The sequence below is a fragment of the Cynocephalus volans genome, chromosome 2, assembly GCF_027409185.1.
Source record: "Cynocephalus volans isolate mCynVol1 chromosome 2, mCynVol1.pri, whole genome shotgun sequence".
Classification (NCBI taxonomy): Eukaryota; Metazoa; Chordata; class Mammalia; order Dermoptera; family Cynocephalidae; genus Cynocephalus; species Cynocephalus volans.
In genome coordinates, this window is record NC_084461.1 from 204,249,023 (window position 1) to 204,268,725 (window position 19,703).

Genomic DNA, 19,703 nt, shown 5'->3' on the forward strand with positions numbered 1-19,703 from the left:
AGACACATGACTCTAGTGAGTGTATAGATAGAGTTATCACTGAACCCTCCACACATCCATTTGAAGGAGGCTGCAGAATTTCTACCGGTAACTTACACACAAGGAAGCAGGTTCAGAGGGAAAGTACCTGGGCTGGAATGTGAACCAAGGTGAGACGGGCTGCGGAGTCTGAGCCCAGAACCACCCAGAACCTTGGTGCCTACCTTCTGGGATGCCTGGACCTGGAGGGGTCCTCGGACACCCAGAGAGCTCTGAGCAGTGCCTGGGCCCATGTCAGTAAAGCCCCAGGGCTGGCCCTGCCTGCAGCACAGAGCATGAGGTGACCCTTCTCCAACCTCAGGAAGGCACATGAACACAGAATCTAATTGGCTGCAAAACTCCAGCCATTTATTAACAAGTGCTCCCCCCACCCTCACCCCATCACAGCACCCTGAGAATCATCGGTCCAGCCCTGGGGCAGGGGGAGGCTGTGGAAAGCCAGGGTGAACAGGGGCAGCAGGTGAGGGGCTAGTCAGGTCCCTGTGCCCCATGTCACTGACTCCTGGAAGCACAAAATCAGGCTGGGCACAAAGGCCTCTTTTCTGCCCAGCAGAACAGGGAGGAGGGAGCTACATCCAAGGAAGGCCAGGGCTGCCCACCTGCCCAGCCAGAGAGCACGAGGGGGCCAGGGCTGGCCAGGGAAGGAAGGGAATGAGAACAGAAGCAACTGGTTTGTCACCAAGCTTAGGTCCTCTGGCTCGCCTCTGCCACACGCAGCTTCCGGGAGCTGGCCTTGGCCTAGCGAGGGGCCACTGGCACTCACACCGGCCTTGCCTTCTTGGCCTTCTTCTCACACCTCACAGCCTCATCGTGTGCTTTCCGTTTCTCTGCCAGTTTGTTGGCCTGTGAGGAGGAAGGGGGAGATGATCAGGCTGGGTTTGGGGGGGTGAGGGGGAGGGGAATCTCCCTTCTACTACTTCAGGCTACCCCTTAGAAGCAGAGCTTCTAACAGGCAAGTTACCATGGGGGAAAAATAGATCTGACCCACCACAGAGTGAGGAAACATGCTCCACCCTTGCCTTTACATGACTCTTTCTTACTTTCTTGGCCCGCAAATCTCAAGTTAAGAGTACCCTATGCTCCCAGAACTGGAAGGAGCCTTGGCAACGGCCCCATTTACCCTCTTTACCTGGGGAAGCCAGGGCCATTCAAACCTTCACCAGGAGCTGGTGGGGGGATGGGGGAGGGGAGTATAACAAGAGTCTTCCCTCCTGGGGCCATTTGGCAGCATCTATTTCAAAACTGCAGCGATTATGCTAAGAATTTAGCCTGAAGAAACATTTGGAGGTTACAGGGACATGCTCATGTTTTCCCAGGATGACAAAGATTAGAAAGCAATCTAATCGCATCCATAGTGGTCAGGCCATGAATTGTGTGATGTCACAGAGAGAAGTCCATGTTATGGTTAAATGAAAAATCACCCCTCAAGTCTGAGAACCAGCCAGATGCAAAAAAAAAAAAAAAAAAAAAAAAAGACAAAAACAACTTATCCCTTGAAACAATCTATATATACACACACATATATATAGCATGATGCTCCCCAAATAACATGTTATTATGTGCACGAGGGAAACCCGGGGGCTAAGGAAACTGAGGGCAGGACAGTGAACCACTTCCACACCTTCCATTACAGAGGTTTGGGGTGCATGGATTTTTTTTTTCTTTAATAAGCATATGTGACTTTGTGAATAAGGAAAAACAAAATAGAGAAACTTAACGAAAAACCTCCCAAAGCCCCAGAGTCTGCTGGGACAGCTCTGTTCCCAGACTCAAGCAGACTCAGGAACAGCCAGGTGCAGGAAGGGGACAGAAGCCCCGAGGAAAGCGCGGGCCAGAGCTCCTGGTACCAGGATGCTCACACAGGCCTGGGTGGGGGCCCAAAGGCTGGGCCGGGCCAGGCAGGCAACCTCAGGAAAAGGCCAGGAGGAACCCAGAGTCTGCCTGGAGGAGGGCCAGCTGGCCTCTGCAGCCGAGTCTGGCAGCCATAACCTGGAGTCTCAAGGTGGGACCTACCTCCCGAATTTTCCGCCTCTTGCCAAACATGATCTTGTTGTAAAGGTACTTCTCCCGCTTCTTCATCATCATGATGGCCAAGCGCTTGGCCTCACTCTCTTCCTCCTGGGCCAGCCGCTGCTTGTCCTCCAACCTCACAGTGCCTGCCATCACCCTGGGCTTCTGGGACAAAGGGCGGGTGCTCATGCGTACAGGTCCCCCTTCTGGGCCAGAGCCGGCACCAAGCTGCTTCCCAGGCTGCACCCCAAGCCCAGCCTCCCCTGTACCTTCCCCTCCATCCTCTGCTCCTCTAGGGCTGCCAGTCGGGCCTCTTCCTCCTTTTCCGAACCAGCCTCCTCATCTTCGTCATCCTCTTCATTTTCTCCCGCTTCCTCACCATCACCTTCATTGTCTTCCTCCTCCTCCTCCTCTTCATTCAAGTTTCCTATAGACAGCCGATGATTTCTGAATGCCCTAGGAGCCTGCTCTTTCCCTTCCAGGGTGAAAGCAGGCCCCAGGCACCATCCTCTCTGACTGCTGTCTTCAGCCATGGGGTTATTCCAAAGGCAGTTCAGGGCTGCCCTAACTGTGGCTCTGGCACCTCCTCACAGCCCCAGCTGCCTTCAGAGGAAACTCCAAGGCCCCCACTCCTGAGCTCTGTCACTCCTATGTAAACACTGACGACAACTCCAGACCATTGTGCTCAGTTACTCTGAATGCCAAATAACACCTGACTGCAGGATGCAAATGTTCCCTTCACAGTAAGGATGAGGCCTTACTCCAAAGGTGGCTTCAAAAGGCTTTTGCTCCTGCTGCCCTGTTCCCTGGAGCTCACCAGCTTTGTAGCCAAGGGCAATAGTCCACTCAGACCCAGGGGCCAAGGCCAGCCCAGAGGAGCCTGTCCATCCTCTGCCTGGCCTGGCCCAAACCCCTGTTGCTCACCTGGGTCCTCTCCCCGCTGCAGAGCCAGCAGCTTCAGCTTCTCAGGAGGGATGTAATCCCCTTCCTTCTCAGACACGAAGGGCGAAAGGTGTGGGGGCAGCTGCACCCCAGGAAAGTACTCTGCCACCGGGAGGAGGAGCCGGGCGTTCACAGAGTCAAACACCCACTGGGGCTGCACGTAGTACCTGGCGCAGAGTGGCAGGCATAGTCAGGTCATGGGGGGCAACTCAAGGTCCCACTGCCTTGCAGGAGCCTTCAAAACAGACTTCTACATTCAAAAATCTAGAAGAGGACCTTGAGGGCCTACCTGCCAATGACGGGGGTCTGTTGCCCAGGCCGATCGACAATCTGGTGGGTGATGCGGGAGTCCATGACATCATAGGTGGCACCAATGCACAAAGACTTGTCCCAGGACACATCCCCCCCAAAACTCCTACAGGCAAAGGGAGAGCCCACAAGGGTACCCAGGCATGAGCTGCCTACCCTGACACCTAACTCCCTGGGACCCCCTGGCTGCCCGGCTCACAAATTCACCCTCTTAGGACACATCTGCCCCCTCTCTACCCCAGAATCTTCCCGTCTGTGCTGACCTGGCCCAGTAGAGACCTTCTGCCCTCTGCCCATCCTTTTGCTCTAGGCTGGTAACACAGTGACAGCAGCTTGCCCTCTGCTGAGCATGTTCCACACACCATTAGGGAAGAAGCGGACACTGCTGCCACCCTGATGTTTTGATGCGTGTCTAGGGCAGGACCCAGACCATAGCTTGGCAGAGCCAGTGCTGTCAACCAGCCCTCTGGCCTCCCTACCTGATGATGAAGGCCAGAGCCTCGCGGGGCACCTCACGGTTCAGGAAAAACTTCAGGCCCTCAAAAAGCTTCTTGTGCTTTTCCTGTGCCTCCAGCTCCTTCCTGCGGTCCTCCTCGTGTGTTGCCATCTCCTGCCAAGAAAGGGGTCAGGCCTCACACCATCAGGACCACCACACCTCCACTGGAGGGCAGGGGTTGGAGATGACTGCCTCTCCCGCTTCCTTCTAGATGCCAGCCTCATGCCCCCTACCCTGCCGGAAGCAGCACAGTGCTCACCCCATCAGTGGGAAACTCATCCACCTCAGCTTCCTCCTCCGTGGCAGGCACCACCACACGGGCCAGGCTGGCACTGAGGGCTGCCAGTTTCTACAGGAGAGAAGCAGGGCTGCAGAGCTGCCTGACTCAGGTGGGGACCTTGTTTGGGTGAGTGGCTGGGGAAGGTGAGGGGTATACCAGTGACAATTCTGGGTCACCAGTAGGTTTGGGTGCGAAGGGCAAGCCATGAGACTACCCACCTAGCCATAACCACCCCCACCCCCAGTACAGAACCCCAGAGGTGTTTGGGACAGGGACCACCCTCTTGGGGAGACACAGGGCTCCCTAAGCCCCTCTCACCTCCATAGAGCTCTCAGAGTCCAGCGCGTAGATGCCCTCACTGGCCTTCACCTCTGCTTGGGCCTGACCCTCAAGCTGGGAGACAGGGGAAGATCAGAGGGAAGAGGATACCCACAACTGCTCGCCTCTGTGTGGACAGAAGGGCTGTGGCCTCTGCACCATAAGCAAAAGGTGCTGGGCTGGGGCCTTACCTTGGGGGGATAGTGGAGGTTGAGCGACTGGTAGAGGCGGAAGTTGACAAAGCCCAGCAGGGTGGTGTAGAACTCAGTGAAGGTGGCCATGACCCTGTAGTCCACGTCTGTTGGGTGCTGGGGGGCACAGGCGAAGCATCAGCAGTGCAGGTGCAGGGATGGGACAAAGAAGGGACTGACAACCCACGCTGGGGGGAATATGTCTGACCCACTGAAGGCCTATAAGCTCCTTGAGAACAGCACTGCCCCAGGGGAAGGGGCTGTGTGGCATGTCCCCACCCAGGAGCATTTTGGGCACAAGTGAGGCTCTAGACAGGAGTCCCAAGGGTTAGGGGCATCCTGGAGGCCAGTGTCCTCTTTAAGGGGGAGCTAGGAGTGAGAAAAGGGAGCCTTTGGTCCATGCTGCTCCCATGACTGGCTGGCTCTCCCCCTCCCCTGCTCCAGCTCCCACCTCTTCTTTCAAATCTCAGCTCAGACTTCTGTCCTGGGAGAGACCACTTTCCCCAACCAGATCAGAGCTCATGCCATCTCCATCACCCATCCCACAATCTGTTCATTTTATTTATTTTACTTGTTTTGGTGGCTGGCCAGTACAGGGATCTAAACCCTTGACTGCACAATGTTTCATGTTTGCTACAGGGCTAGCCCATGAATGCCAGGAGGGCAGCATCCCTGGAGCCCAGTACCATCCCTGGCCCAGAGGAGGAGCTGACGAAACCTCAGCTGACTCTGGTAGCCTGGGAAGGCTGGGCCCAGCTGCGAGCAGTGGGTACACAGGGCTCAGCCCATCCACGCTGCGGTGAGAGCCTTGGCACAGATGCTCAGAACTCAGCTATCCCTCGTCTGGCCTGGGAAAGGCACCCAAGGAGCTCTTAGGAAACAGCTGTAGAGAATCTACTTGCTTGGGGCAAAGGCACAGAGCCACCCTCACGAGCTGAACACCCAGGAAGCAGGCAATGTGGAAAGGCTCATCTTTGACCTTGAAGAGTTAATAAAGCCCAACAGGGAAAAGATCTGAAACCTACACCAAGGTGCGCCTACTCTTGAGCTGCACTGCCCTCTAAAAACAGGGAGGCCGACTCAGCCCTGCTGACCCCTGGGACACAGATTACAGATGTTCTGAGCAAAGTCAAAAGCAGTAATAATCACCCAGAGGTACTAAGTGTGCCCATGACTCTGAGCTGTTTCTCCATCTTGCCACCAGGTAGTGACCTGTTATATGGGGACTCAGGGGCCAAGAGGTGCCCTGTTCCCTTGCTCATATCTCCATCTTTCCACGACCATCTGCCAGTACCCTGACAGACCTGGCAGGCACATGTGAGCACCAACCCCATTTCTCACCCCCACGACTGGGCTGGGTCCCACTGCTGTGTGCCCAGCACTGGCTGCTCAGGGGAGGGACCTGCCAGGGCCTCCACCACGTCCCAGTACTGAATCCCATTCTCTGCTGAGAGGAAGCAGCAGAAGCAAGCTGGCCAGGGAGGATGGACGAATGGGCAGCCGTTCCCTTCCCCCAAGGCCAGCTGTGTGGAGGCTGGCCCTCCATAGGGCCCTATTCACCACCCAGGAGGACATACAAAGACCTGTCTGAGCGGCATGGGGGTGGGACATCAGAGAGGAGAAAGGAGAGAAGGCCAGAGAGGAAGGCAAGAAGGAAGGGAGAGGAGGGACAGGGAGGGGAAGAGATACCCACCCACGCCAGCCTCAGGGAGTGGGAACAGATACTGCTGAAGGCCAAGCCTGCCTCTCACCCACAGACAGACCACAGCCACTCCATCAAGCATCACTGAGCTGCACTGCAGTCACGGTGGGTTCCTGCCCTCGCACTCCCACCAGCCTGGGGTCATGAGGAGCAGCTCAGGAGGCCCTGACCCCTGGCTCATCCACGAACACCTGATAACCGGAGCAGCAAACCCAGGCTGGCAGCATGTGCCCTTCACGGAAGGTCCTGTTCCCACTCTGTGAACAAGCGGGAAGGTGGGCCAAATGTAGGCCCACAGAAGCAGCCAGGCGGCAAGCCTGGCCAAGACCCTTTGGGGAATTAGAGGTCAATGATGTCGCCATAGGGAAGCAACACCAGGATTTCTCTCAGTGATCCTGCCAGGAGCTCCCAGGATTTGGAGAAAGGCATAAGTAGTGCTGCAGGCTAAGTGTTTCTCCTGTGCTCGCTGCTGCTGGGTCTCGCCCAGCCCTGAGGGTGGACGGGGCAGGGGAAGAAGTAGCAGGAGTGAAGCAGGCAGCTTGGCTAAGATCCGGCAGGGCCTACAGCAGGGTGGGGACAAGGATCCCAGTGGGCCCGAGGGCAGGGCTGGGCTCTGCCACTGTCCAGGTGGCAGCTCTGCGCGATGGATGCTGGGTGTGTGGGCTCCTGCGCATGTTCATGCTGCTCTTTTGGCACCCCTAAGGGCAAGTACCAGGCACTTTTTAAGACTTTTTCCCCCTTAAATCCTTACAACAAGGCTCAGAAGGACACACTCTAAATTAAGGCACAGAAAGGTGAAGGAACATGTCCAGGCCACTCAGCTGGGAGGTGCTGGAGCTGGTCTGGCTTGGGGCTTCCCACTCTAATTCCAATGCTGTAACCCATTCTCCACCCCACCCCACCCCTGGCCAACAATTAGGAACCCAGCACGTGTGGGCTCCACAGAACAACACAATCCCCCTCTCCATGGGTACACTCACGTCATGGGAGAAGGCATAGGGTGTTATCCACACAATGGGCTGTCCCAGCACCTCAGCCTGGTAGTAAATGCCTTTGATGGACAAGAAGACCTGGGGGTGGGGGGTAGACAGCACTGTGGAGACCATGGGGTGGCAGGAGACAGGAAAGGGGGTGGGGAGAGCCCTGCCAGGTAGACCTAGGCTCACCTTGCGCAGGGCACGGGCAGCAATGACATAGTGTAGGAACTCCACTGTGAGCCGGCGGCACAGCTGGATGGTCTGCACGTGGCACTTGCCAGTCCGGGGGAAGGTAGAAAACAGGAAGCACATGGACAGGGCATCGTCCAGGTCCCGCAGGGCGTCGATGAATGTGGGATACCTGCGTAGCCGGGAGGGCAGTGCTCACATGCTCATTCAACCTGGGCTCCAAGGGGGGCCCTGACCTCCTGGCCCCACCCTGTCAGCCAGCCCAGAGCCAGGCTTTGCCATTGCCACCTCCTGACCTGCATTACCAGCTTCCCCACAGCCAGCCTCAGACCAGAGAATAGCCCTGGGGGAAAACACTTAACCAGGATGTGGCCTCTTAGCTCTGACAGGGGTCCTCAAGACACCCGCTGCTCACCAAAGACCCAGCCTTGACCCACTTCCGTATTTTGTGGTGAACGAGGGTAGACCAAGCCAGTGGCTAACTCTTTTTGAAGATGGAACCTTTAGTTCAAAGGAAATTTACCGGGAGGTCCAAGATGGGAAATGGAAAATGCGGAGTGGGCCAGGAGGAGGGTGGGAGCTGCTTTCCCTCAGCAGCACTCATGTCTGGGCCTGGCCACAGGTCACCAGATGGATTATGTCTTCCTTGTCTGTCGGCACCAAGACCTCTGTCTAGTCGCCTCCCCCAGTTCCCTTCATGCTGTTTACATCCCTCATGTCGCTCACTGCAACTCGCAATTGTTACAGTGATTTGTCAGTTTGGCTTTTGATCTGTCTCCTCCAAAAGGATGCAGCCTCTTTGAGCAGGGTCTTGGTCTTGTCCCCTACCATATCCCTGGTGCTAGGACAGAGTCCGGCAGTGCATGAACAGACAGCAGTGCTCTTAGGGGCAGCCTACTCACCGCTCCTTAATGATGTGGTCAAGTTTGTAGTTGGGCTTATTGTCCTTCAGACGCTCCACAGTGTTCCACTCACTCTTCCCGTAGGCCTTTCGGAGCTTCCGGACAAACACCTGGAAGAGAGGAAGAGACGGCTGATGCTGGCCCAAGGTCTCCTGCACACCCCTCGTCCGTGAAGGATGGACACACCGGGCGGGAGGACTCTCAGTGCCTCCTGAAGCTGCCCACAGCTCGCTGCCTGGGCCATCAGCCCCCTCAGCCCAGCATCTGCAAAACAGCCAACTCCACAGAGCACCAGGACTGACCTATGTTACTGAGCAGAGCTGCACTGGGGCGGCCCCTTTGATGGTGCGCAGGGGTAACCACTCACAGATGTGCTGACTGCTCGCATTTATGAGGGAGGAAGGCAGGGCATATCAGCCCCATTTTCCAACTGAGAAAAGTGGCCAAATGACCTGCTACTGCAGATTAGGGCAGGAAGGGCTGCCTTTGTTCCCAAGCAGTCTGCATTGGCACAAAACAAGCTGTGGGTCTGTGTGTGGCACTGAGTCACCCAGAAAAATGCAAGTGAGGCTAGTCATGGAGCCAGGTCCTCCAAACCAAGTGACTTCTTCCCTCCAAGTACTTCTGCTCAGGCCTGCCCCAAGTGCTCCTCAGAGGTTCAAAGGCCACCTCTGCTCGGGTTGTGAATAGGAGTTCTGGGGCAGCCACTTCCCAACAGGGGTCCACGTCCATTGCAGTAGTGAGTTTATGTAACTGCAAAACCCAACAGCAAAACAGGTCCAGTCACCCACTTCAGTGGGCGAGGGCAAGAGGGCCAGGATCTGCTGCTGCCCAGACTCCTGTGGGCCACCAGGTGGAGCCCCACTCCTCCCAACTGTGGGCCTTAGCTGGGCCCTACTCCTGATCAAAGAAAGGCTTACAAAGCAGCAGTCCACTTTGAGTTAGTCTACTTTCCATTACTTGCATTTGGTATAAATAGTTTCTCCTTTCCCTGTGGTATTTGAGCATTTAAAGATTTCTATTTGTGGAATGAAAGGCTTGGCCTCCTGGGAGTAATCTCAGATAGAAGCAGATGGGAGCTGTTTCTTTAGGAAGAAAACATTCCGGAGAGCCTGGGAAACAGTACCATCTCTTCTTCAGGGACAAAAAATTTAATCTTTTCAGCAAGAACCAGGGAAAAGGTATGACAGTAAACACTAATCGTTTACCAGGTTCTGTGTAAATGATTTCCACATATGCAATCTTAGTTAATCCTCATGAGATCCCTTTGAGGTAGAATTGCCTCCCCCTTTGTACAGGCTTGCCCAAGGTCACAATCAGTGGGTCACAGAGCTGTGATGGGGACCCATCCAGACCCTACAGCCCAGGCCTCACCTTGTATTCCCGGAACTTGTTGACGATGGGTTCATGGAGGAGAAACTTGATGTCTTTGATGAGGTAAAAAGTCCGTGGTGCTGTGGAGCCCTTGTTAACCTTCTTCTTGTGTTTGGGCTCATGGGGATAAATGCCCTTGAGGATGCACAGCCGCCTGGAAGACAGAAGCCATTCATTATGCCAGTAAAGGTATGGAGTGTTGGCAGCGGCTGGACCTGGAAAACAACAGTGAACAGGGAACGGGGCCCCTGCCCTGGAGAGCTCACATCCTACTGCAGGAGTCTGATGATCACATAACAAACACATAACACACTGTCACAAGCACCAGAAAGGAAACAAAGAGGATATTGACAGGGGCCAACAGGCAGGTACCCCTTTCAGCTAGGAGAGCCTGGAAAGCCCTGCTGAGAAATCAACATTTCAGCCATATAAAAGGTAGAGGGAAGACCATCCTAAGAAGGAGGACAGTGGCCATAATATTGGAAAGAGCTGGGCATGTCTGAAGAACTAAAAGTGAGCCAGATGAAGTTGAGAAGATCAGATGGCAGTTCACAGAAAAATCAGGATTTAACTAGCTGCAGAACAAGGGGTCTCTTCTGCCAGATGAGAGAGGATGGGTGGCAAAGACACAGCTCAACCCAGCTGGCCCTTTCTGACAACCCAGTTCTCCTCCAGCTTCTCCTCGGACCACACCTGGCAAAGCATAGCTCACTAAAGTAAGTCCAGGTGAGGAATACCGGAGGAAGAGTACTGGAATTCCATATAGTTTGTGGCAGCTCGGGTAAGACAGGGATGTGACTGAGTTTTCACTGTGCAATTAACTGCCCAGGTCTCCCTATTCCACTCCTCTCCAACCTCACCTGAAGTCAGCCAGGCTCAGCTGCAGCTTCTTCCGGGCTTTGTTTCGGGTGATATAGTTGGTGGCAGAGCCTCGTTCATACTTAGGGAGGAAAAAAAAACCCGATTCTCCATTAGCAATGATTGCAGTGACTGACATCAAGCTCTGGACATTCCTAATTCCAAAGGCAACTATAACTCTGGATTAATTTGCAAGATGCTTCTGGGATGGGAAACATGGTAGGGAGGGAGCTGACCTGCTTGAATGAGCTCTCTTGCACTGTCCTAGCAGTTGCCAGTACAGAGGACACACACATCTCCGTGATGCTGGGGACAGTGCGGATACTATGAATCCAAGCACTTGATATAGATTGAGCATCCAAAATCCGAAATGTTTCAAAATCTGAAAATTTTTGAGTACCAAAATGACACTAAAAGGAGTAACCTCCACTAGCTCTCAATATTGGCTATTACAACTAGTGATTTCCACACATTGCTTCATTTAATTTTATCTCCACAACGCTGTGAAGTAGGTGCCATTTGTACCCCCATTTCCCATGGGAGGAAACAGGCTCAATGAAATAATCTTCCCAAGTCATATAGCTTTTTAAGAGCTGGGGCTGGGATTCAAACCCAGGTCTGAGTCCAGAGCCTGAGTGCCTACCTGCTAGGCCAGTGCTCTCAATCTTTTTTCTTCTTCCATTATAACCTCTTCAACACCACCAGACTTTTTAGATGTCTCCCAACCCCCATCACTCTTTCTTCCTCATGGCCCCATGAAATGTTAATACCACAAATGTACTAAAGATCTGTTTATGTAATGCGGTCTGTTGGGGGGCCATAACCCATTGTAATATCTAGGATACCCTCCAACTAATTTTTGCTCTCTTGGGGGTGATACATCTCTCTGGTTGAAATGCATGTTCAAAGCCATACAGTCTCTCCCCTTCCCCATTCACTAACTCAGCAGACAATAAGAGGTCCTCCACCATGTTCAAAGCATTAAGCTAGAGACTATGAGGACAATAAAGACAAAAGACCTGGTCTCTACCTGTCCCCAAGATGCACACTGTCTTGTAAAACCACCCAGATGCCTATGGTGTTAAGTTGTTGTCTCATGCTCACATGTCTGTATCCCTAACAGAAAAGAGCACTGCACTGTACCAAACACCCTGCAATGCTAACCAAGCACGCCCTTTCCAAATGAGCTCTTCCTCTACAGTAACATAGCAGGGGCCTCCACAGCCAGGGCCAGCTCTAAAGAGACAAACTTGCCACCTCCGAAGGAATATGTTTATGAATAACTCTACAGCCATGAAACATACCCTTCACTTGTTCTTTCCTTCAGACGTTCATTAATTGTCTTTTGGGGATCAGGCCTATGCTAAGTCCTGGAGATATAAAGGGGAGATTCAAACTGTCTCAAGAAGTTGAGTTTTCATTAAAAGTGTTTTCCTTTTCCCTATCCCACATGTATCTCTGTCACCCTGCTTACACTTTTAAATGTTAAGGGGATAAGTGGCTCTTTTACTTCTTAGATATGTGTGGGGGGTTGGGGGGATTCACCAATGTCTGGAGACATTTTTGGCTGTTCCTTGCTACCAGCACCTAGTGGACAGAGGATCAGGGATGTTGCTAAACATCTAAAATGCACAGAACAGCCACAACAAAGAATTATCTGGCCCAATATATCAAGACAGTTCAGAAACCCAGCTTTAAAGAACTGTTATGATTTATTTACATATCAGCATCTGCACCAAGTTTCCCCTCATATCTTTGTAGCTCCAATGGCTAGTACTTACTGGACGCTTAGTCACATTGAATAGTGTGCCTGCAACAAACTGGCAACAAAAATTTTCAAGCTGAAGGAAATATATGAGCCAACTATATCTTTCTCATCTCCATTTCCCCCCGCCCCAATCTCTTCGTGCTACCAAAGTGATTCTCCATACAGCAACAAATCCTTGGAAAACTCTGATCATGTTATTCTCCTTTTAGTTAATTTCTACTGCACTTAGAATAAAATCCAAACTCCTCACCTTGGCTTACAGGCCTTGCATGATACAGTCTCTGTCCAACTCCAACCTCACTAGATGCCATTCTTCCCTTGATTTATTATATGCCCGCCATCCTAATGTTCTTTCAATTCCTAGCACACTGCAAGCCTTTCCTACCTACTGATCCCTGCACTTAGTTTCCCCTGCCCGGCTTGCTTGCTAAGCAATCCCAGGCCCCAGAAACCATGCAAGATGTTCTTATCGTTCAAATTTCAGCTGAATGTTACGCATCGAAGAGAATTTCCAAGACAACACTAACTAAAATATGTATCCTTTCACAATTTCCACCCGAATCCCTCATTTGCTTCCTTCACAACATATTTATCAATCTGTGGTCATTTTATTTGGTTGTTTACTTTTAAGTCCATCTTCTCCACTAGAAAGTGAGCTGGGAGGAAGCAGGAACCACATCTGATTGTTTACGTCTCCATCTCCAGTGCCCACAGTTCTTTCTACAGAAAGAACGCCAGGTTTCTCTCCCGGATTTCACCGGATGAGTACTGCCTTCCTCGCCCATCTTCGGACCCATTCTCGCGGCTGTCTCCCGTCGTTTCTGTACCCACGAGGGGCTGAGGCCGGGGAAAGAGCCGACCCTAGGTTCTACTGCCTCTGTCTCCCACCCTCCGCAAACACCCGGGAGTTTTCCCCACTCACCTTCTTTTTCTCCAGGCCTCCCATGGCTCCCGGTTAAGGAGCCTACGAGCGCCGCGCGTACAGACAGCGCCACTTCCTCCAGCACGTGCCCTGCCTAGGGTCCCGAGGACCCCCCCCCCCCCCACGCCGCCGGTGCGTGAGGGCTGCCCAGTAAGGTGCCTGTCCGGTTCCGGGAAAAATGGGGCTTTCTTCCTCGAGATTTGCAACTAAACTCTCTGGAAAAAAAATCCCTAAGACCGCTTTTGCGAGATCTTTCCAACCTGTCAAGATGTTGCTGACAGTTTAAACATTTAAACAAATGTGGATATTCAGGCATTCTATAGTCACCCTACTGAGGAGGGCGTGACACTGTGAGCCTCGTTGCATGTTGGGATGGAGGAGGGCGGAAGACTTAGAGGCGATGCAGTACCTTCCAGGATGCAAAGGGAAGCCTTGCCCCTTGGTGCGTGAGGCGGGTTTCGTTGTCATGGTAACGATTGCTTGGTGTCGTCAGAACCTGGCTGTCGCTGCAGAGAAGTGGCTGCTGCGCCCCGTTCGCTATCGCCGTCTGCTTCTCTTTGGTTCATTCGCTCTTATGGGGATAAAATAGAGCAAAAGCAGACTTTTCCTCTCGTTTTTCTTTTTTCCTTTTAATTTTTACTCGTAAACTACATGACGTGTGCCTCAAAGGATAATTACAGCATTTATACACCACCAGGTGGTGTGGTCTGAGAAGTAGATGGAATTTTAAGGTTTTTTGATGTTTTCTAACTTGGGGCGCCCAACCTCCGTTTGGAGATGGCCTCAGAAGCTTACATTTGAGGCCCTTGTGAATGTGACCTGGCCCAAGGTCGTGGTTGCAGAGAAAACTCACCCTTCAGAGAGAGAGAGAGAGAGAATTAAGCACTAGCGAATGCTTGTTTTGAACAATGTGAATTTTATTATCTACTTGAAGCTAAAATAAAGTAAAAATCTAGGTATTTCACAAACAATTAAAAAATGAAATGAAATAAAAACGGGCTAGGGGAGGGTGAGCTGGCAAAGACTTTGAGGGAACTTGCCAGAGAGGTGTGAGGAAAACCAGGAGCATGTGGTGTTCACAGAAGACTAAGGAGAATGTTTTAGATAGGATCTGAGAACAAAAGAAGAGGAACTGGCAAAGAGGGAGAGGAGAGAGCACCCAGGCCAGAAGCAAAAGTTCCGGGATTGAGAGAACTTCCAGAAGTCCATTTTGACTGTAGCGTGGAGGGTGTGACTGGGCAAGAGGAGAGGAATGGACTGGAAAGGGCAGCAATGGCTGGTTCATGAAGTGAGCGCAGGAGCAGGGCCAGTGTCATGGGCATGTGACCTGGGTAGTAGCCTAGGGCCCCGCACTTGGTCCCATGCTCTGTCGCTCTCTTGAAATTCTTTCTTTCTTTCTTTCTTTCTTTTTAATGATGACTGGTAAGGGGATCTTAACCTTTGACTTGGTGTTGTCAGCACCACGCTCACCCAGTGAGCCACGGGCCAGCCCCTCCCCACTTTCCTTTCTGATTTCAGTAATTTGAATCTTCTCTCTTCTTTATCAGTGTAACTAAAGGTTTGTTAATCTGTTGATGTTTTCAAAGAATCAACCTTCGTTTTTGTTGGTTTTCTTTATTTTTCTATTTTCTATGTTGTATATCTTGGCTCTATTCTTTATTGTTTCCTTCTTTATGCTAGCTTTGGATTTAGTTTGCTCTTAGTTTTCTCGTTCCTTAAGGTATACATTTAGGTTATTGATTTGAAATCTTTTTTAATGTAGATGTTTACAGCTATAAACTTCCCTTTGAACACTTTTTTTGCTGCATCTGATAAGTTTTGGTATTTTTTATTTCATTTTCATTAATCTCAGTATATTCTAATTTCCTTTGTGATTTAATTCTTTGATTCATTGGCTCTTTAAGAGTGTGTTAATTTCTATATACGAATTTATCTATACTTGAGCAAGGCAGCTGCTTATTATTCCTTAATTTCCCTCTTTATTTCATAGTTATTTCTCCCTTATCATTTATTTGCATATTTGTTCTCTCTCCCTTTTTTCCTGATAGGTTATCTGCTGGCTTATCTATTTTATAATTATTTTCAAACTATAGGTTCTTGCATTTATTTGTTCTATCCTGATAGAGTTCTTGTTTCAATTGAATTAATGTTACATACATACAATGCTTAGTAAAGTGCTGAGCCTGTGATCATATATGGCAGCTGCTATTCTTTTTTTTCTTCTTATGATTAATACAATGGCAGGATGAACATTTATCAGATTCAGCTTACTATGTAGGGAATAGGAAGGACCATGAGCTTTGTAATTAAGCAGTGCGTGGTGTGTGTCTCTGAGCAGGTTACCACGTCTTTGTACCTGAGTTCCCCATCTGTAAAAAGGTGACACAAATGAGAATCATCCACCTTCACTGTCTCTCAACCTTGAAATTCTTTGATTTTTATGAATGTTGGCCTTGGACAAGGACTGACGTGTGTATGTGTGTGTGTGTGTGTGTGTGTGTGTGTGTGTGTGTGTGAGAGAGAGAGAGAGAGAGAAATGGAAAAAATTTCAATCAAAGTCTTCTCTAGAAAATGCCTATAGTGTTTTTTTTAAGTATCTAGCACAGTGCTAGGCACATAGTAGGAATTCAAGAAACAGTGTTGGAATAGGTGTTGAGTAGAAAGGTCTTTTAAGAGGAGATAAGTCCCAGACCATTTTTCCTTGGGTTCTTAAATTGCAAATCAGAAAATATTGCTTTTATTAATATCAAATTGCACTGTGAAATCAAGTGAAGGGGTATGAGGGCCAAGGCAGAGATGGGATCTGAGCTTCAAAGGATATGAGAACAGAAATGTTACTCCTCTTGGGATATACCTTTCCTACTGGGATGCACTCTCCACTCCCAACAGTCCAAGACCGTTAAGGTTGTGTGAGAGGGGAAGGAAGAATACACCAGACATTAATGTGTAAGCATTTAAGTGGAAGAGTTTGAAGAGATATAACATGACTTGCTGGGGCTGTGCAATGTAGGGAGGGGACCAGGAGCCAGGCAGCCAAGTGCAAAGTCTTCCAGTTTTGGAGTTTTGAGCAAGTTTCTTCACTTCTCTAAGCTTCCATTTCTCCATGAAGTTGTCATCAAGATCACAGGACAGCAGTGGAGTAAAATGTTTTGAAAACCATAAAGTACTGGAAAAATCAAGGTGTTGGGATTATTACTGGTGTTTTAATAACAAAGAATGGAGCCTCTAGACCTGCATCATCCAATAAAGTAACCCCCAGCCACCTGTGACTATTTAAATTCAAAATAGTTAATTTCAGATAAAAATTAAGTTCCTCAGTCACAGCAGCCATATTTCAAGGGAAAAATAAATGAAATAATTCACACAAAGCACCTGGTACCTAGCAAGTACTCAAGATTCCATGGGTGCAGAGTTCTACCTATATCCAGAAGTCCAAGGTTGTTAATTGTTTATTAAAATCTCTTTTATCCTTAGTGATCTTGGACTGGGTCACTCACTGCTTGACAATAAAAGAGAGTGCCAGCCTAGTTGATAGGTGGGGCACAGAAAAGTCCATGGGACAAGGTGGTGGCTCTACTGCTAAAGATTTCACTGATGGTGACCTAGGAGGATATCCCAGTGGAGGCATGTGCCGTGGCAGGTGCACTAATTGAGGTATTTAAAAGATATGGACAGGCCAGCGCGTGGCACACTCAGGAGAGTGTGGTGCTGATAATACCAAGGCCGTGGGTTCGGATCCCAAATAGGGATGGCCGTTTAGCTCACTGGGTGAGCGTGGTGCTGACAACACCAAGTCAAGGGTTAAGATCCCCTTACTGGTCATCTTTTATTTTTAAAAAAAAAAAAAGGTATGGAGGAGGGCTGAACAATGTCTACAAAGACAAGACAGTTGGCTGGTTATTACCAAGTTGTATGGATGCCCTGGAGAAGGATAATTCTAGACCAGGGGTTGTTAACAAGCAGTTAATGGCTAATTGTGAGATTAAGAGGCCCTCATGTTATATTACAAAGTAGACTTTATTGCCTGCAGTAGAAGAGCGCAGACACAGTTGAGCAGCACTGAAGATGTAACTATTAGAGGAGCAGAGATCCAAAAATATTTAAATGCTGTCTGTTACGCTCAGGTCGAGGCCCAGGTGGAGAAAACCTGGGACCCTGAAACATAGTATGCTGGCATCTGCATGGATGCCCAGAGGATGTTGATACTGTAGAACCCCCAAACCCTCTGGGCTTGCAGATAAACCCACCCTTGCCTAGTAGAAGCTTACACTGTTCTGAAAGTAGTTGTAGAGATACCCACATACATGCAGACAATGGGTGTCCTCCTCATGAACTGCCACAATGTCCTCCCCTGGGTACCAGGCCCAAAACTAGGGCTGACATTGAGAGGTGGTTACAGAGCTGGGTTCATTAATATCCATGGGGATGATGCTCCCTCTCCATCCCCAGAGTAATAGGTCAGGTGGTCCAACAAAGGTAATGCTTAACATCTATAACAACAACAGCAGCAGTGGCAGCAGCAAAGGTAATTAAGGAAGAACAGAAGGCTGAGGGCAGTTGCCTCTACAAAAAGTCATAATGCTTTGCTTGGTTTCCAGGCCTGAACCAGTTTTCAGATGTGGAACTCATTGACTAAAGAGGTTCCCAGGTCCCTAGGAGAAAGGACCCTTCAATACCATGCCATGTATAAATTGTGATGATTCCCCCTATCCTTCCCCAAAGGGACCCATGGCCACTTATTCAGGTTATGCACTACGGAAAGGGAAATGCCCAGACGTTTCAAGTACTATTGAACAAAGGGTCCAACTTAGCATGGGTACTCAGAGACCCAGTCGTCATCATGGTGTCTCTGTTAGAGTAGGGGCTCACCGGGGCCAAGGTATAAATGGAGCCCTGGCTCAAGTGTAGCTCACAGTGGGCCCACTGGCTGTGCACACCCACCCAGTGAGCACTTCTCAAGTCCTGAGCATATAATTGGCATTGATATACTTGTAAGGAGCAATGCTTATATTGGGTCCCTGGTCTGTGGGGTAAAAGTTCTCATAGTGGAGAAAACCAAGTAGAAACCTCTGAAATTGTCCTACTTCAGCCAATATGGTGCATCCAAAAAATCTGCAGAGAAGCCTGTAGATTCAAAACAGCTCCCAGGATGTCTAGGCAGTTCTGGGACTTGCCAGCAGGAATCCAGTGTGTCCCCTCCAGGGGTCCTGGTCAGGATAGCTGGCACTTGAAATAGGGAGGGGGTGCTGGGGAGAGAAGGGAAGATTGTCAGACAGGATGACTCCAATCCTGTCATAGCATGTCCAGCAGGCTGGAGGGGGCAGACCTGTGTCTCTCAGCTCGCAAATGTTCTATGGTACTGACTGTCATGAAATTTTTCTTTCCTGTAACTGAGTAAAAGGCAAACTCTCAGAAGATAAGGCCAAAGTAACCATAGCTGGGAATTCTACACTGACCTTCAGCAAGTCCATCTGGCGCCAGTCATCAGCCCCCTCCTTATTCTTGGGGATCCACTATGGCTCCATTTAAGCAGAAAACAGATTCAATGGACAATCTTCTCCAGATAAGAGGGGCCATATCAAAGCCAGCCGGTCTATGGAGTCTGTGCAGTAGTAAGTACACCTTGGTGCCATATATTTACGTATATATTCACTCACTGTGCATGCCGATAGCCTCCTTCATAAATATTCATAGTATTCCTCTAAGCTCACTGTATATGCCTGTCACCTGATCCCAGGATGCAAAAATGCCAGTCTCCTCCCCTCCCTCAGCTGAGCATATGCTTTCAGTTTGCCTGAAGGTTGTGTTTCCCCAATCTTAAGATTGTTTCTTGCCTGAAAAATAAAGTCTCCCTTTTTCTCTTTTTAGCGGATCCTGTGGTTCTTTTTGTTAACACCTGGCTTAAGATGGTCTAACAGTCTTGTGTCACATGCAGGGATGTTTTCTCTTCCTAAGCTGGAATCCAGACCCTTAGAATTTTCTCTAAGTGGATACTTACAGTTCCCTGTAGCGTTCTTTCATGGATTTTGATAGTTAGCTATTAATAAGAGCTGAAATTGAATGAACTTGAGCCATGTGCCAGGCACTGCACTGAGTATTTTGCAAGTACTCTTGTTTGATACTCACAGCAACCTGCAAGTTGAACTCACAGAAGCAGAGAGTAAGTAGAATGATGGTTGCCAGGGGGTAGGGGTGGAGCAGGGTGGCATGGGAAAAATAGGGAGATGTTGGTCAAAGAGTACAAACTTGCAGTTATAAGGTGAAGAAGTTCTGGGGATTTAATGTACAGCATGATGACTATCGTTATTAGTTCTGTGTTGACTGGCCAGCCACACACACAAAAAAGTAATAATAATGCTGTGTTGTACATTTTGTTTTTTGGGTTTTTCTTTTTTAGTTTCTGATTTTTTTATAATGCTGTGTTAT

The 19,703-nt window shown here is 49.9% G+C and overlaps 1 protein-coding gene across 4 annotated transcripts; it reads right to left on the minus strand.

Moving 5' to 3' along the window:
* Positions 1-360: 360 nt before the first annotated feature.
* On the minus strand, positions 361-13,367 carry PES1 (pescadillo ribosomal biogenesis factor 1). Of its 4 annotated transcripts, none has more exons than XM_063086202.1 (15): positions 13,278-13,367; positions 10,590-10,669; positions 9,730-9,883; positions 8,356-8,465; positions 7,454-7,625; positions 7,268-7,357; positions 4,586-4,702; positions 4,395-4,469; positions 4,056-4,145; positions 3,780-3,910; positions 3,281-3,406; positions 2,974-3,158; positions 2,319-2,476; positions 2,053-2,211; positions 361-882 (listed from the first exon to the last, which is right to left on the minus strand). In XM_063086202.1, exons 1-15 carry the CDS (start codon positions 13,299-13,301, stop codon positions 799-801), a joined length of 1,755 nt encoding a protein of 584 aa, XP_062942272.1. In that variant the 5' UTR covers positions 13,302-13,367; the 3' UTR covers positions 361-798. The 4 variants fall into 4 exon arrangements, with proteins under 4 accessions (XP_062942272.1, XP_062942270.1, XP_062942273.1 ...); XM_063086200.1 differs by having other exon boundaries at positions 2,053-2,214; XM_063086203.1 differs by lacking the exon at positions 7,268-7,357 and having other exon boundaries at positions 2,053-2,214.
* Between the last annotated feature and the right edge of the window lie 6,336 nt (positions 13,368-19,703).

Bases quoted from the DNA above. Each gene is read 5' to 3' on its own strand.
- PES1 (XM_063086200.1), bottom strand. From the start codon at position 13,301: ATGGGAGGCCTGGAGAAAAAGAAG. The intron at 7,626-8,355 runs GTGAGTAGGCTG...CCGGCTACGCAG, and splicing joins GACCACATCATTAAGGAGCG to GTATCCCACATTCATCGACG. The intron at 3,407-3,779 runs GTAGGGAGGCCA...CTTTGCCTGTAG, and splicing joins GCTCTGGCCTTCATCATCAG to GAGTTTTGGGGGGGATGTGT.